Source organism: Saccoglossus kowalevskii, chromosome 3 (genome assembly GCF_978046115.1).
Source record: "Saccoglossus kowalevskii chromosome 3, keSacKowa6.1, whole genome shotgun sequence".
Taxonomy (NCBI): domain Eukaryota; kingdom Metazoa; phylum Hemichordata; class Enteropneusta; family Harrimaniidae; genus Saccoglossus; species Saccoglossus kowalevskii.
The window spans coordinates 2,398,580-2,417,945 of NC_140643.1; the positions used below are offsets into that span (position 1 = coordinate 2,398,580).

Here is a 19,366-nt window from a genome sequence, read left to right on the forward strand (position 1 = left end):
CAATATGTCAGTATGTGGTCATTGCAGAAAACAAAGGTAGAGTGTTGTATAATGCATTGGTATACAATATGTCAGTATGTGGTCATTACAGAAAACAAAGGTAGAGTGTTGTATAATATATTGGTATACAATATGTCAGTATGTGGTCATTACAGAAAACAAAGGTAGAGTGTTGTATAATATATTGGTATACAATATGTCAGTATGTGGTCATTACAGAAAACAAAGGTAGAGTGTTGTATAATATATTGGTATACAATATGTCAGTATGTGGTCATTACAGAAAACAAAGGTAGAGTGTTGTATAATATATTGGTATACAATATGTCAGTATGTGGTCATTACAGAAAACAAAGGTAGAGTGTTGTATAATGCATTGGTATACAATATGTCAGTATGTGGTCATTACAGTAAACAAAGGTAGAGTGTTGTATAATATATTGGTATACAATATGTCAGTATGTGGTCATTACAGAAAACAAAGGTAGAGTGTTGTATAATATATTGATATACAATATGTCAGTATGTGGTCATTACAGAAAACAAAGGTAGAGTGTTGTATAATATATTGGTATACAATATGTGAGTATGTGGTCATTACAGAAAACAAAGGTAGAGTGTTGTATAATGCATTGGTATACAATATGTCAGTATGTGGTCATTACAGAAAACAAAGGTAGAGTGTTGTATAATATATTGGTATACAATATGTCAGTATGTGGTCATTACAGAAAACAAAGGTAGAGTGTTGTATAATATATTGGTATACAATATGTCAGTATGTGGTCATTACAGAAAACAAAGGTAGAGTGTTGTATAATATATTGGTATACAATATGTCAGTATGTGGTCATTACAGAAAACAAAGGTAGAGTGTTGTATAATATATTGATATACAATATGTCAGTATGTGGTCATTACAGAAAACAAAGGTAGAGTGTTGTATAATATATTGGTATACAATATGTCAGTATGTGGTCATTACAGAAAACAAAGGTAGAGTGTTGTATAATGCATTGGTATACAATATGTCAGTATGTGGTCATTACAGAAAACAAAGGTAGAGTGTTGTATAATATATTGGTATACAATATGTCAGTATATGGTCATTACAGAAAACAAAGGTAGAGTGTTGTATAATGCATTGGTATACAATATGTCAGTATGTGGTCATTACAGAAAACAAAGGTAGAGTGTTGTATAATATATTGGTATACAATATGTCAGTATGTGGTCATTACAGAAAACAAAGGTAGAGTGTTGTATAATATATTGGTATACAATATGTCAGTATGTGGTCATTACAGAAAACAAAGGTAGAGTGTTGTATAATGCATTGGTATACAATATGTCAGTATGTGGTCATTACAGTAAACAAAGGTAGAGTGTTGTATAATATATTGGTATACAATATGTCAGTATGTGGTCATTACAGAAAACAAAGGTAGAGTGTTGTATAATATATTGATATACAATATGTCAGTATGTGGTCATTACAGAAAACAAAGGTAGAGTGTTGTATAATATATTGGTATACAATATGTGAGTATGTGGTCATTACAGAAAACAAAGGTAGAGTGTTGTATAATGCATTGGTATACAATATGTCAGTATGTGGTCATTACAGAAAACAAAGGTAGAGTGTTGTATAATATATTGGTATACAATATGTCAGTATGTGGTCATTACAGAAAACAAAGGTAGAGTGTTGTATAATATATTGGTATACAATATGTCAGTATGTGGTCATTACAGAAAACAAAGGTAGAGTGTTGTATAATATATTGGTATACAATATGTCAGTATGTGGTCATTACAGAAAACAAAGGTAGAGTGTTGTATAATATATTGATATACAATATGTCAGTATGTGGTCATTACAGAAAACAAAGGTAGAGTGTTGTATAATATATTGGTATACAATATGTCAGTATGTGGTCATTACAGAAAACAAAGGTAGAGTGTTGTATAATGCATTGGTATACAATATGTCAGTATGTGGTCATTACAGAAAACAAAGGTAGAGTGTTGTATAATATATTGGTATACAATATGTCAGTATGTGGTCATTACAGAAAACAAAGGTAGAGTGTTGTATAATATATTGGTATACAATATGTCAGTATGTGGTCATTACAGAAAACAAAGGTAGAGTGTTGTATAATATATTGATATACAATATGTCAGTATGTGGTCATTACAGAAAACAAAGGTAGAGTGTTGTATAATATATTGGTATACAATATGTCAGTATGTGGTCATTACAGAAAACAAAGGTAGAGTGTTGTATAATGCATTGGTATACAATATGTCAGTATGTGGTCATTACAGAAAACAAAGGTAGAGTGTTGTATAATATATTGGTATACAATATGTCAGTATATGGTCATTACAGAAAACAAAGGTAGAGTGTTGTATAATGCATTGGTATACAATATGTCAGTATGTGGTCATTACAGAAAACAAAGGTAGAGTGTTGTATAATATATTGGTATACAATATGTCAGTATGTGGTCATTACAGAAAACAAAGGTAGAGTGTTGTATAATATATTGGTATACAATATGTCAGTATGTGGTCATTACAGAAAACAAAGGTAGAGTGTTGTATAATGCATTGGTATACAATATGTCAGTATGTGGTCATTACAGTAAACAAAGGTAGAGTGTTGTATAATATATTGGTATACAATATGTCAGTATGTGGTCATTACAGAAAACAAAGGTAGAGTGTTGTATAATATATTGATATACAATATGTCAGTATGTGGTCATTACAGAAAACAAAGGTAGAGTGTTGTATAATATATTGGTATACAATATGTGAGTATGTGGTCATTACAGAAAACAAAGGTAGAGTGTTGTATAATGCATTGGTATACAATATGTCAGTATGTGGTCATTACAGAAAACAAAGGTAGAGTGTTGTATAATATATTGGTATACAATATGTCAGTATGTGGTCATTACAGAAAACAAAGGTAGAGTGTTGTATAATATATTGGTATACAATATGTCAGTATGTGGTCATTACAGAAAACAAAGGTAGAGTGTTGTATAATATATTGGTATACAATATGTCAGTATGTGGTCATTACAGAAAACAAAGGTAGAGTGTTGTATAATATATTGATATACAATATGTCAGTATGTGGTCATTACAGAAAACAAAGGTAGAGTGTTGTATAATATATTGGTATACAATATGTCAGTATGTGGTCATTACAGAAAACAAAGGTAGAGTGTTGTATAATGCATTGGTATACAATATGTCAGTATGTGGTCATTACAGAAAACAAAGGTAGAGTGTTGTATAATATATTGGTATACAATATGTCAGTATATGGTCATTACAGAAAACAAAGGTAGAGTGTTGTATAATGCATTGGTATACAATATGTCAGTATGTGGTCATTACAGAAAACAAAGGTTGAGTGTTGTATAATATATTGGTATACAATATGTCAGTATGTGGTCATTACAGAAAACAAAGGTAGAATGTTGTATAATATATTGGTATACAATATGTCAGTGTGTGGTCATTACAGAAAACAAAGGTAGAGTGTTGTATAATATATTGGTATACAATATGTCAGTATGTGGACATTACAGAAAACAAAGGTAGAGTGTTGTATAATATATTGGTATACAATATGTCAGTATGTGGTCATTACAGAAAACAAAGGTAGAGTGTTCTATAATATATTGGTATACAATATGTCAGTATGTGGTCATTACAGAAAACAAAGGTAGAGTGTTGTATAATATATTGGTATACAATATGTCAGTATGTGGTCATTACAGAAAACAAAGGTAGAGTGTTGTATAATATATTGGTATACAATATGTCAGTATGTGGTCATTACAGAAAACAAAGGTAGAGTGTTGTATAATATATTGGTATACAATATGTCAGTATGTGGTCATTACAGAAAACAAAGGTAGAGTGTTGTATAATATATTGGTATACAATATGTCAGTATGTGGTCATTACAGAAAACAAAGGTAGAGTGTTGTATAATGCATTGGTATACAATATGTCAGTATGTGGTCATTACAGAAAACAAAGGTAGAGTGTTGTATAATATATTGGTATACAATATGTCAGTATGTGGTCATTACAGAAAACAAAGGTAGAGTGTTGTATAATGCATTGGTATACAATATGTCAGTATGTGGTCATTACAGAAAACAAAGGTAGAGTGTTGTATAATATATTGGTATACAATATGTCAGTATGTGGTCATTACAGAAAACAAAGGTAGAGTGTTGTATAATATATTGATATACAATATGTCAGTATGTGGTCATTACAGAAAACAAAGGTAGAGTGTTGTATAATATATTGGTATACAATATGTGAGTATGTGGTCATTACAGAAAACAAAGGTAGAGTGTTGTATAATGCATTGGTATACAATATGTCAGTATGTGGTCATTACAGAAAACAAAGGTAGAGTGTTGTATAATATATTGGTATACAATATGTCAGTATGTGGTCATTACAGAAAACAAAGGTAGAGTGTTGTATAATGCATTGGTATACAATATGTCAGTATGTGGTCATTACAGAAAACAAAGGTAGAGTGTTGTATAATATATTGGTATACAATATGTCAGTATATGGTCATTACAGAAAACAAAGGTAGAGTGTTGTATAATGCATTGGTATACAATATGTCAGTATGTGGTCATTACAGAAAACAAAGGTAGAGTGTTGTATAATGCATTGGTATACAATATGTCAGTATGTGGTCATTACAGAAAACAAAGGTAGAGTGTTGTATAATGCATTAGTATACAATATGTCAGTATGTGGTCATTGCAGAAAACAAAGGTAGAGTGTTGTATAATGCATTGGTATACAATATGTCAGTATGTGGTCATTACAGAAAACAAAGGTAGAGTGTTGTATAATATATTGGTATACAATATGTCAGTATGTGGTCATTACAGAAAACAAAGGTAGAGTGTTGTATAATATATTGGTATACAATATGTCAGTATGTGGTCATTACAGAAAACAAAGGTAGAGTGTTGTATAATATATTGGTATACAATATGTCAGTATGTGGTCATTACAGAAAACAAAGGTAGAGTGTTGTATAATATATTGGTATACAATATGTCAGTATGTGGTCATTACAGAAAACAAAGGTAGAGTGTTGTATAATGCATTGGTATACAATATGTCAGTATGTGGTCATTACAGTAAACAAAGGTAGAGTGTTGTATTATATATTGGTATACAATATGTCAGTATGTGGTCATTACAGAAAACAAAGGTAGAGTGTTGTATAATATATTGATATACAATATGTCAGTATGTGGTCATTACAGAAAACAAAGGTAGAGTGTTGTATAATATATTGGTATACAATATGTGAGTATGTGGTCATTACAGAAAACAAAGGTAGAGTGTTGTATAATGCATTGGTATACAATATGTCAGTATGTGGTCATTACAGAAAACAAAGGTAGAGTGTTGTATAATATATTGGTATACAATATGTCAGTATGTGGTCATTACAGAAAACAAAGGTAGAGTGTTGTATAATGCATTGGTATACAATATGTCAGTATGTGGTCATTACAGAAAACAAAGGTAGAGTGTTGTATAATATATTGGTATACAATATGTCAGTATATGGTCATTACAGAAAACAAAGGTAGAGTGTTGTATAATGCATTGGTATACAATATGTCAGTATGTGGTCATTACAGAAAACAAAGGTAGAGTGTTGTATAATGCTTTGGTATACAATATGTCAGTATGTGGTCATTACAGAAAACAAAGGTAGAGTGTTGTATAATATATTGGTATACAATATGTCAGTATATGGTCATTACAGAAAACAAAGGTAGAGTGTTGTATAATATATTGATATACAATATGTCAGTATGTGGTCATTACAGAAAACAAAGGTAGAGTGTTGTATAATATATTGGTATACAATATGTCAGTATGTGGTCATTACAGGAAACAAAGGTAGAGTGTTGTATAATATATTGGTATACAATATGTCAGTGTGTGGTCATTACAGAAAACAAAGGTAGAGTGTTGTATAATATATTGGTATACAATATGTCAGTATGTGGTCATTACAGAAAACAAAGGTAGAATGTTGTATAATATATTGGTATACAATATGTCAGTATGTGGTCATTACAGAAAACATAGGTAGAGTGTTGTATAATGCATTGGTATACAATATGTCAGTATGTGGTCATTACAGAAAACAAAGGTAGAGTGTTGTATAATGAATTGGTATACAATATGTCAGTATGTGGTCATTACAGAAAACAAAGGTAGAGTGTTGTATAATGCATTGGTATACAATATGTCAGTATGTGGTCATTAGAGAAAACAAAGGTAGAGTGTTGTATAATGCATTAGTATACAATATGTCAGTATGTGGTCATTGCAGAAAACAAAGGTAGAGTGTTGTATAATGCATTGGTATACAATATGTCAGTATGTGGTCATTACAGAAAACAAAGGTAGAGTGTTGTATAATATATTGGTATACAATATGTCAGTATGTGGTCATTACAGAAAACAAAGGTAGAGTGTTGTATAATATATTGGTATACAATATGTCAGTATGTGGTCATTACAGAAAACAAAGGTAGAGTGTTGTATAATATATTGGTATACAATATGTCAGTATGTGGTCATTACAGAAAACAAAGGTAGAGTGTTGTATAATATATTGGTATACAATATGTCAGTATGTGGTCATTACAGAAAACAAAGGTAGAGTGTTGTATAATGCATTGGTATACAATATGTCAGTATGTGGTCATTACAGAAAACAAAGGTAGAGTGTTGTATAATATATTGGTATACAATATGTCAGTATGTGGTCATTACAGAAAACAAAGGTAGAGTGTTGTATAATATATTGATATACAATATGTCAGTATGTGGTCATTACAGAAAACAAAGGTAGAGTGTTGTATAATATATTGGTATACAATATGTGAGTATGTGGTCATTACAGAAAACAAAGGTAGAGTGTTGTATAATGCATTGGTATACAATATGTCAGTATGTGGTCATTACAGAAAACAAAGGTAGAGTGTTGTATAATATATTGGTATACAATATGTCAGTATGTGGTCATTACAGAAAACAAAGGTAGAGTGTTGTATAATGCATTGGTATACAATATGTCAGTATGTGGTCATTACAGAAAACAAAGGTAGAGTGTTGTATAATATATTGGTATACAATATGTCAGTATATGGTCATTACAGAAAACAAAGGTAGAGTGTTGTATAATGCATTGGTATACAATATGTCAGTATGTGGTCATTACAGAAAACAAAGGTAGAGTGTTGTATAATGCTTTGGTATACAATATGTCAGTATGTGGTCATTACAGAAAACAAAGGTAGAGTGTTGTATAATATATTGGTATACAATATGTCAGTATATGGTCATTACAGAAAACAAAGGTAGAGTGTTGTATAATGCATTGGTATACAATATGTCAGTATGTGGTCATTACAGAAAACGAAGGTAGAGTGTTGTATAATGCTTTGGTATACAATATGTCAGTATGTGGTCATTACAGAAAACAAAGGTAGAGTGTTGTATAATATATTGGTATACAATATGTCAGTATGTGGTCATTACAGGAAACAAAGGTAGAGTGTTGTATAATATATTGGTATACAATATGTCAGTGTGTGGTCATTACAGAAAACAAAGGTAGAGTGTTGTATAATATATTGGTATACAATATGTCAGTATGTGGTCATTACAGAAAACAAAGGTAGAATGTTGTATAATATATTGGTATACAATATGTCAGTGTGTGGTCATTACAGAAAACAAAGGTAGAGTGTTGTATAATATATTGGTATACAATATGTCAGTATGTGGTCATTACAGAAAACAAAGGTAGAGTGTTGTATAATATATTGGTATACAATATGTCAGTATGTGGTCATTACAGAAAACAAAGGTAGAGTGTTGTATAATATATTGGTATACAATATGTCAGTATGTGGTCATTACAGAAAACAAAGGTAGAGTGTTCTATAATATATTGGTATACAATATGTCAGTATGCGGTCATTACAGAAAACAAAGGTATAGTGTTGTATAATGCATTGGTATACAATATGTCAGTATGTGGTCATTACAGAAAACAAAGGTAGAGTGTTGTATAATATGTTGGTATACAATATGTCAGTATGTGGTCATTACAGAAAACAAAGGTAGAGTGTTGTATAATGCATTGGTATACAATATGTCAGTATGTGGTCATTACAGAAAACAAAGGTAGAGTGTTTTATAATGAATAGGTATACAATATGTCAGTATGTGGTCATTACAGAAAACAAAGGTAGAGTGTTGTATAATATATTGGTATACAATATGTCAGTATGTGGTCATTACAGAAAACAAAGGTAGAGTGTTGTATAATATATTGGTATACAATATGTCAGTATGTGGTCATTACAGAAAACAAAGGTAGAGTGTTGTATAATGCATTGGTATACAATATGTCAGTATGTGGTCATTACAGAAAACAAAGGTAGAGTGTTGTATAATATATTGGTATACAATATGTCAGTATGTGGTCATTACAGAAAACAAAGGTAGAGTGTTGTATAATATATTGATATACAATATGTCAGTATGTGGTCATTACAGAAAACAAAGGTAGAGTGTTGTATAATATATTGGTATACAATATGTGAGTATGTGGTCATTACAGAAAACAAAGGTAGAGTGTTGTATAATGCATTGGTATACAATATGTCAGTATGTGGTCATTACAGAAAACAAAGGTAGAGTGTTGTATAATATATTGGTATACAATATGTCAGTATGTGGTCATTACAGAAAACAAAGGTAGAGTGTTGTATAATGCATTGGTATACAATATGTCAGTATGTGGTCATTACAGAAAACAAAGGTAGAGTGTTGTATAATATATTGGTATACAATATGTCAGTATATGGTCATTACAGAAAACAAAGGTAGAGTGTTGTATAATGCATTGGTATACAATATGTCAGTATGTGGTCATTACAGAAAACAAAGGTAGAGTGTTGTATAATGCTTTGGTATACAATATGTCAGTATGTGGTCATTACAGAAAACAAAGGTAGAGTGTTGTATAATATATTGGTATACAATATGTCAGTATATGGTCATTACAGAAAACAAAGGTAGAGTGTTGTATAATGCATTGGTATACAATATGTCAGTATGTGGTCATTACAGAAAACGAAGGTAGAGTGTTGTATAATGCTTTGGTATACAATATGTCAGTATGTGGTCATTACAGAAAACAAAGGTAGAGTGTTGTATAATATATTGGTATACAATATGTCAGTATGTGGTCATTACAGGAAACAAAGGTAGAGTGTTGTATAATATATTGGTATACAATATGTCAGTGTGTGGTCATTACAGAAAACAAAGGTAGAGTGTTGTATAATATATTGGTATACAATATGTCAGTATGTGGTCATTACAGAAAACAAAGGTAGAATGTTGTATAATATATTGGTATACAATATGTCAGTGTGTGGTCATTACAGAAAACAAAGGTAGAGTGTTGTATAATATATTGGTATACAATATGTCAGTATGTGGTCATTACAGAAAACAAAGGTAGAGTGTTGTATAATATATTGGTATACAATATGTCAGTATGTGGTCATTACAGAAAACAAAGGTAGAGTGTTGTATAATATATTGGTATACAATATGTCAGTATGTGGTCATTACAGAAAACAAAGGTAGAGTGTTCTATAATATATTGGTATACAATATGTCAGTATGCGGTCATTACAGAAAACAAAGGTATAGTGTTGTATAATGCATTGGTATACAATATGTCAGTATGTGGTCATTACAGAAAACAAAGGTAGAGTGTTGTATAATATGTTGGTATACAATATGTCAGTATGTGGTCATTACAGAAAACAAAGGTAGAGTGTTGTATAATGCATTGGTATACAATATGTCAGTATGTGGTCATTACAGAAAACAAAGGTAGAGTGTTTTATAATGAATAGGTATACAATATGTCAGTATGTGGTCATTACAGAAAACAAAGGTAGAGTGTTGTATAATATATTGGTATACAATATGTCAGTATGTGGTCATTACAGAAAACAAAGGTAGAGTGTTGTATAATATATTGGTATACAATATGTCAGTATGTGGTCATTACAGAAAACAAAGGTAGAGTGTTGTATAATAAATTGGTATACAATATGTCAGTCTGTCGTCATTACAGAAAACAAAGGTAGAGTGTTTTATAATGAATTGGTATACAATATGTCAGTATGTGGTCATTACAGAAAATAAAGGTAGAGTGTTGTATAATGTATTGGTATACAATATGTCAGTATGTGGTCATTACAGAAAACAAAGGTAGAGTGTTGTATAATGCATTGGTATACAATATGTCAGTATGTGGTCATTACAGAAAACAAAGGTAGAGTGTTGTATAATATATTGGTATACAATATGTCAGTATGTGGTCATTACAGAAAACAAAGGTAGAGTGTTGTATAATGCATTGGTATACAATATGTCAGTATGTGGTCATTACAGAAAACAAAGGTAGAGTGTTGTGTAATGCATTAGTATACAATATGTCAGTATGTGGTCATTGCAGAAAACAAAGGTAGAGTGTTGTATAATGCATTGGTATACAATATGTCAGTATGTGGTCATTACAGAAAACAAAGGTAGAGTGTTGTATAATATATTGGTATACAATATGTCAGTATGTGGTCATTACAGAAAACAAAGGTAGAGTGTTGTATAATATATTGGTATACAATATGTCAGTGTGTGGTCATTACAGAAAACAAAGGTAGAGTGTTGTATAATATATTGGTATACAATATGTCAGTATGTGGTCATTACAGAAAACAAAGGTAGAGTGTTGTATAATAAATTGGTATACAATATGTCAGTATGTCGTCATTACAGAAAACAAAGGTAGAGTGTTTTATAATGAATTGGTATACAATATGTCAGTATGTGGTCATTACAGAAAATAAAGGTAGAGTGTTGTATAATATATTGGTATACAATATGTCAGTATGTGGTCATTACAGAAAACAAAGGTAGTGTGTTGTATAATGCATTGGTATACAATATGTCAGTATGTAGTCATTACAGAAAACAAAGGTAGAGTGTTGTATACAGTAATATATTGGTATACAATATGTCAGTATGTGGTCATTACAGAAAAAAGGTAGAGTGTTGTATTATATATTGTTATACAATATGTCAGTATGTGGTCATTACAGAAAACAAAGGTAGAGTGTTGTATAATGCATTGGTATACAATATGTCAGTATGTGGTCATTACAGAAAAAAAGGTAGAGTGTTGTATAATATATTGGTATACAATATGTCAGTATGTGGTCATTACAGAAAACAAAGGTAGAGTGTTGTATAATGCATTGGTATACAATATGTCAGTATGTGGTCATTACAGAAAACAAAGGTAGAGTGTTGTATACAGTAATATATTGGTATACAATATGTCAGTATGTGGTCATTACAGAAAAAAGGTAGAGTGTTGTATTATATATTGGTATACAATATGTCAGTATGTGGTCATTACAGAAAACAAAGGTAGAGTGTTGTATAATGCATTGGTATACAATATGTCAGTATGTGGTCATAACAGAAAAAAAGGTAGAGTGTTGTATAATATATTGGTATACAATATGTCAGTATGTGGTCATTTCAGAAAACAAAGGTAGAGTGTTGTATAATGCATTGGTATACAATATGTCAGTATGTGGTCATTACAGAAAACAAAGGTAGAGTGTTGTATAATGCATTGGTATACAATATGTCAGTATGTGGTCATTACAGAAAACAAAGGTAGAGTGTTGTATAATATATTGGTATACAATATGTCAGTATGTGGTCATTACAGAAAACAAAGGTAGAGTGTTGTATAATATATTGGTATACAATATGTCAGTATGTGGTCATTACAGAAAACAAAGGTAGAGTGTTTTATAATGAATTGGTATACAATATGTCAGTATGTGGTCATTACAGAAAACAAAGGTAGAGTGTTGTATAATATATTGGTATACAATATGTCAGTATGCGGTCATTACAGAAAACAAAGGTAGAGTGTTGTATAATATATTGGTATACAATATGTCAGTATGTGCTCATTACAGAAAACAAAGGTAGAGTGTTGTATAATAAATTGGTATACAATATGTCAGTATGTCGTCATTACAGAAAACAAAGGTAGAGTGTTGTATAATGCATTGGTATACAATATGTCAGTATGTGGTCATTACAGAAAACAGAGGTAGAGTGTTGTATACAGTAATATATTGGTATACAATATGTCAGTATGTGGTCATTACAGAAAAAAAGGTAGAGTGTTGTATTATATATTGGTATACAATATGTCAGTATGTGGTCATTACAGAAAACAAAGGTAGAGTGTTGTATAATGCATTGGTATACAATATGTCAGTATGTGGTCATTACAGAAAACAAAGGTAGAGTGTTGTATAATGCATTGGTATACAATATGTCAGTATGTGGTCATTACAGAAAACAAAGGTAGAGTGTTGTATAATGCATTGGTATACAATATGTCAGTATGTGGTCATTACAGAAAACAAAGGTAGAGTGTTGTATACAGTAATATATTGGTATACAATATGTCAGTATGTGGTCATTACAGAAAAAAAGGTAGAGTGTTGTATAATATATTGGTATACAATATGTCAGTATGTGGTCATTTCAGAAAACAAAGGTAGAGTGTTGTATAATGCATTGGTATACAATATGTCAGTATGTGGTCATTACAGAAAACAAAGGTAGAGTGTTGTATAATGCATTGGTATACAATATGTCAGTATGTGGTCATTACAGAAAACAAAGGTAGAGTATTGTATAATGCATTGGTATACAATATGTCAGTATGTGGTCATTACAGAAAACAAAGGTAGAGTGTTGTATAATCTATTGGTATACAATATGTCAGCATGTGGTCATTACAGAAAACAAAGGTAGAGTGTTGTATAATGTATTGGTATACAATATGTCAGTATGTGGTCATTACAGAAAACAAAGGTAGAGTATTGTATAATGCATTGGTATACAATATGTCAGTATGTGGTCATTACAGAAAACAAAGGTAGAGTGTTGTATAATCTATTGGTATACAATATGTCAGTATGTGGTCATTACAGAAAACAAAGGTAGAGTGTTGTATAATGTATTGGTATACAATATGTCAGTACGTGGTCATTACAGAAAACAAAGGTAGATTATTGTATAATGCATTGGTATACAATATGTCAGTATGTGGTCATTACAGAAAACAAAGGTAGAGTGTTGTATAATGCATTGGTATACAATATGACAGTATGTGGTCATTACAGAAAACAAAGGTAGAGTGTTGTATAATATATTGGTATACAATATGTCAGTATGTGGTCATTACAGAAAACAAAGGTAGAGTGTTGTATAATGTATTGGTATACAATATGTCAGTATGTGGTCATTACAGAAAACAAAGGTAGAATGTTGTATAATGCATTGGTATACAATATGTCAGTATGTGTTCATTACAGAAAACAAAGGTAGAGTGTTGTATAATATATTGGTATACAATATGTCAGTATGTGGTCATTACAGAAAACAAAGGTAGAGTGTTGTATAATATATTGGTATACAATATGTCAGTATGTGGTCATTACAGAAAACAAAGGTAGAGTATTGTATAATGCATTGGTATACAATATGTCAGTATGTGGTCATTACAGAAAACAAAGGTAGAGTGTTGTATAATCTATTGGTATACAATATGTCAGTATGTGGTCATTACAGAAAACAAAGGTAGAGTGTTGTATAATGTATTGGTATACAATATGTCAGTATGTGGTCATTACAGAAAACAAAGGTAGAGTATTGTATAATGCATTGGTATACAATATGTCAGTATGTGGTCATTACAGAAAACAAAGGTAGAGTGTTGTATAATCTATTGGTATACAATATGTCAGTATGTGGTCATTACAGAAAACAAAGGTAGAGTGTTGTATAATGTATTGGTATACAATATGTCAGTATGTGGTCATTACAGAAAACAAAGGTAGAGTATTGTATAATGCATTGGTATACAATATGTCAGTATGTGGTCATTACAGAAAACAAAGGTAGAGTGTTGTATAATGCATTGGTATACAATATGTCAGTATGTGGTCATTACAGAAAACAAAGGTAGAGTGTTGTATAATATATTGGTATACAATATGTCAGTGTGTGGTCATTACAGAAAACAAAGGTAGAGTGTTGTATAATATATTGGTATACAATATGTCAGTATGTGGTCCTTACATTTATCGAACTTAATCCAGTTGAACTCACATCCGGTTCATGGCATTCCCGTAATTGCTGAACAAATATTTCCACATCGTCTCTAGTATGTCTTGTAGAGAACAGCTTGTCTATCTTGGACTCTGTCACAAAAAATATATTATTTAGAAGACAACTGTTTTTGTGTTTGTGGTATCAATCATTTATTTTGATCATGCCTTTAAGTGACAGAGTGTTTCTATGACGTCAGCAAAGATGAATACAGGTGAAAGCAATGTCATTTAAATCATGTTAGGTTGTGCAGTCGTTCTAAAAGATAGTAAATTCCCTCAAGAAATGTATTCTCTTTATTGACGATTAATAATCGAAAAAGATATCCGTGGTTTAAACAGCCTCGTTTCATCATATAGCACTTCGTCGCTAGAGGGCGCGATGTATTGGGATTATGTGTTAGGCGACTAGTTGTTGGCACAATGACAGTAAGCATGGATACTACCACGTACAAATATTGATGTTTTTGAAACGACATTAAGAAAGACAGCTTACACGCAGTCGCAGTACGCCACCAGTAACTGTCAGCAACTGTCAGTATTTTTTCCATACTTGATCAGAAGCCTCAAAATGAATATACGCATTTTTTAACTTAAGTTTTATTCGCCTGTATTCGTGATATGCAATTGATGCCATGGTGCCATGTGTAACCAATACATATAGTCATGATAACAATGCAATTGATGCCATGGTGCCATGTGTAACCAATACATATAGTCATTATAACAATGCAATTGATGCCATGGTGCCATGTGTAACCAATACATATAGTCATTATAACAATGCAATTGATGCCATGGTGCCATGTGTAACCAATACATATAGTCATGATAACAATGCAAATGATGCCATGGTGCCATGTGTAACCAATACATATAGTCATTATAACAATGCAATTGATGCCATGGTGCCATGTGTAACCAATACATATAGTCATTATAACAATGCAAATGATGCCATGGTGCCATGTGTAACCAATACATATAGTCATTATAACAATGCAGTTGATGTCAATCCATGCATCAGTTATACTGTTGCATGGATTGCATGGAAGTGAATTTTGTGTTATAGACGTGATGTCACCAAACATTATCACTACCAATTCATTATTTTGTGAGATTCGCCTAAGCAAAGACAAATGTTGGGATTAATTACAATAATGTTCATCCCTGACTTGAGTGAGTGGCGTGCATGGACGATGGCGGTTTTCATAATTAATTTAAAAGTACTCATCCTACCTCTCTCGGGGATTTGCTCTTCATGGCGAACTTCACCTTGTTTTAAGACTTTCACCTTCTTCAAAAGGTCACAGCTACCCTGAGATGAACAGGAAATCGGACATTTAATATTTCAATGAATAAGGTCAACTTATTCAACAAGAGACATTCTTTAATTAGGAATTTGTTATATTTATGTACATTCCAGTATGGCAGAGATCCTAAAGATGGCGCCAACTACGTTGGTATTACATCACTGTCTTATATTATTCATCAATTCAGAAATAAAAAGCCGTTTCGTTTACTAATTCCGAAATAAAAAGCCGTGTTATGTGAGACAATAACCCCCACGTAACATATGTGATGTATAAATTACTTAGAACGAGTTCTCGGTAATCTTAAGATTCTTCCAGTGCCTGATATGTGTCGGTATCTTTTGAAGAAACCATTTTGCCTCCAGGAAGGAACACATATACCCGGTATAGTAAACATATATATGGAAGTGATTTGTGTGGGTAGATCCAGCCTCATTACATGTACACTGTGTTAGGAAATATAGTACAATCATTTCGGATTGCTATATAAGTGTTGAATAATGACGTAATGGGTTCATTATACTAGTATATTGTGTAGGTAGTATTGAACAACACACCTATATATATATACCGGAGATGTAGGGGAGGAAGATTTCAACGTTCCATAGTGTTGTGTACAAGGTAAATTATTATGTTTAGAATCGAATGTATTTCTAAATTCATTCCATTTAAAGGTTAAATACAGATTATCGTCGTTGCTGTTGAAGCATTGGTATACGATATGTTTTGCTAATGTCATAGTAGACCCAATGGAGTTAAAATCAGTCTGGCCCTGGGGAATCAGAGATCTTATTGCAGTTTATATGAACACTCTTTTACCGACAAACCAACTTTGTATCATTCCGACTCACCGATTTCACGATGTAAATCCACTTATCTGTGTCACTTTCAGTAACTAAAGCCTGACCTTTTCTGTAATTAAACATTATACGTTCAGTTACTCTGGGCATTCAAATACTCGATATATTTTACAGTTAAAAAGTTATGGCAACTACAAATACATTTTTTACACGGTCTATTACATACTATATTGCGCAGCCACATATACACACACTTACCTTGGTTAAGGCTACCGTTAACGTCAGTTCTAAAGGCAGCCATACCTATTACATACATTTCCTCTCCCACGGTTACCGTCAATGTCAACCCTAAAAGTAACCATGCGCATTATACCTACCTGAAATACGACAGTGTACATTTCTTAGGATTGTCCGCTATCAGGTGAATTGGCCAATTGTGTAAAAAATACAGGCCCCTGAAGTAAAAAATAAATAAATAAATATTATACAAGCTAGTTGAATCGTATCGTGTCAGTGAAATGAAATGAATGTCATATACTAAATCAATTTGTAGGTCTGTGTTTAAGTGGAAGGGTGTGAAGTGCGGAGTAATTAGGTATTGGTTTTTCACAGGTAAAGTAGAAAGATTAGGGTTTAAGTCGAAGGATGACGCGCTCGGGTCTAGGATTGATTACTAAGGTGGGTAAAATTGGGGAGGTCGGTAGATTAGGCCGGGTTGTAGATGGTAAGGTGGTTTGAACACGACAACCTGTAAGTGGTCAAGTGGCTCGGCCAGATATATGTGTGGGTGGAAAATTGGGTCAATCAGGTCTGGGTCGTGTGATAAGGTTGGTCAACCAGGTCTGGGTCGAAGTGATAAATCTGGTAAGAAAATGTCTACTCCTACCAACAAAGGCTTGCTCGTTAAGTGAGCAGTAAAGTCACGAGTTATAAAACCATACAATCAGTATTGCAAACCTGAACACTAAAGATTTCAAACAACTGTCACGTTTCACAATCACAATTACAGTAGATGAGACACCTCTTAGATGTGTGTTTGTCTATTAACGAAGTTTTTGAATACTGATTACTGTTGCCAAGGTACATGATGGTTACAGACAATCTGGTCGCTAAGTATTACATACAATATGAACCTCGGAAATGTCAGGCAATATGGACACTAGGAACAAGAGACAATATAAACACTAAGTACAACAGACAATATGAACACTAGGTACAACAGGCAATATGATCACTGGAGACTACAGGCAATATGGACACTAGGGACTACAGGCAATATGAACACTAGGGACTACAGGCAATATGAACACTAGGGACTACAGGCAATATGAACACTAGGGACTACAGGCAATATGAACACTAGGGACTACATGCATTATAAACACCAGAAACAACAGGCAATATGAACATTAGGGACTACAGGCAATATGAACACTAGGTACAAAAGGTAATATGGACACTAGGGACAACAGGCAATATGAACCTAGGGACTACATGCATTATGAACACTAGGTACAACAGACAATATGAACACTAGGGACTGCAGGCAATATGAACGCTAGGTACAAAAGGCAATATGAACACTAGGGACTACAGACAATATGAACAATAGGGACTACAGGCAATATGAACACAAGGGAAAGCAGGCAATATGAACACTTGGGACTACAGGCAATATGAACACTAGGGACTACAGGCAATATGAACACTAGAGACTACAGGCACTATGAACACTAGGTAATACAGGCAATATGAACACTTGGGACTACAGGCAATATGAACACTAGAGACTACAGGCAATATGATCACTAGGAACTGCAGACAATATGAACACTAGGGACTACATGCAATATGAACACTAGGAACTGCAGACAATATGAACACTAGGGACTACAGGCAATATGAACAGAAGGTACTACATGCATTATGAACACTACGGACTACATGCATTATGAACACCAGAAACAACAGGCAATATGAACACTAGGGACTACAGGCAATATGATCACTAGGGACTATAGACAATATGAACACTAGGAACTACAGGCAATGTGAACACTAGGTAAAAAAGGCAATATGAACACTAGGGACTACAGGCAATATGAACACTAGGGACTACAGGCAATATGAACACTAGGGACTACATGCATTATGAACACCAGAAACAACAGGCAATATGAACATTAGGGACTACAGGCAATATGAACACTAGGTACAAAAGGCAATATGGACACTAGGGACTACAGGCAATATGAACCTAGGGACTACATGCATTATCAACACTAGGTACAACAGACAATATGAACACTAGGGACTGCAGGCAATATGAACGCTAGGTACAAAAGGCAATATGAACACTGGGGACTACAGACAATATGAACAATAGGGACTACAGGCAATATGAACACAAGGGAATGCAGGCAATATGAACACTTGGGACTACAGGCAATATGAACACTAAGGACTAGAGACAATACGAACACTAGGGACTACAGGCAATATGAACACTAGGAACTGCAGACAATATGAACACTAGAGACTACATGCAATATGAACACTAGGAACTGCAGACAATATGAACACTAGCGACTACAGGCAATATGATCACTAGGAACTGCAGACAATATGAACACTAGAGACTACATGCAATATGAACACTAGGAACTGCAGACAATATGAACACTAGGGACTACAGGCAATATGAACAGAAGGTACTACATGCATTATGAACACTACGGACTACATGCATTATGAACATTAGGTACTACAGACAATATGATCACTAGGAACTGCAGACAATATGAACACTAGGGACTACAGGCAATATGAACAGAAGGTACTACATGCATTA

At 32.6% G+C, this 19,366-nt stretch overlaps 1 protein-coding gene across 2 annotated transcripts in view; it reads right to left on the minus strand.

The window, feature by feature from the left end:
* Nucleotides 1-19,366, minus strand: part of LOC102801624 (cyclic nucleotide-binding domain-containing protein 2-like) — a 222,325-nt gene that overhangs the window by 98,672 nt on the left and 104,287 nt on the right. For both annotated transcript variants that reach the window (XM_085496687.1, XM_085496689.1), the window contains 4 exons: nucleotides 16,893-16,970; nucleotides 16,567-16,627; nucleotides 15,642-15,720; nucleotides 14,374-14,495 (listed from right to left, as the gene is read on the minus strand). In XM_085496687.1, the coding sequence (XP_085352813.1) occupies nucleotides 14,374-14,495; nucleotides 15,642-15,720; nucleotides 16,567-16,627; nucleotides 16,893-16,970 (340 nt within the window). The remainder of the gene's footprint in view (nucleotides 1-14,373; nucleotides 14,496-15,641; nucleotides 15,721-16,566; nucleotides 16,628-16,892; nucleotides 16,971-19,366) is intronic.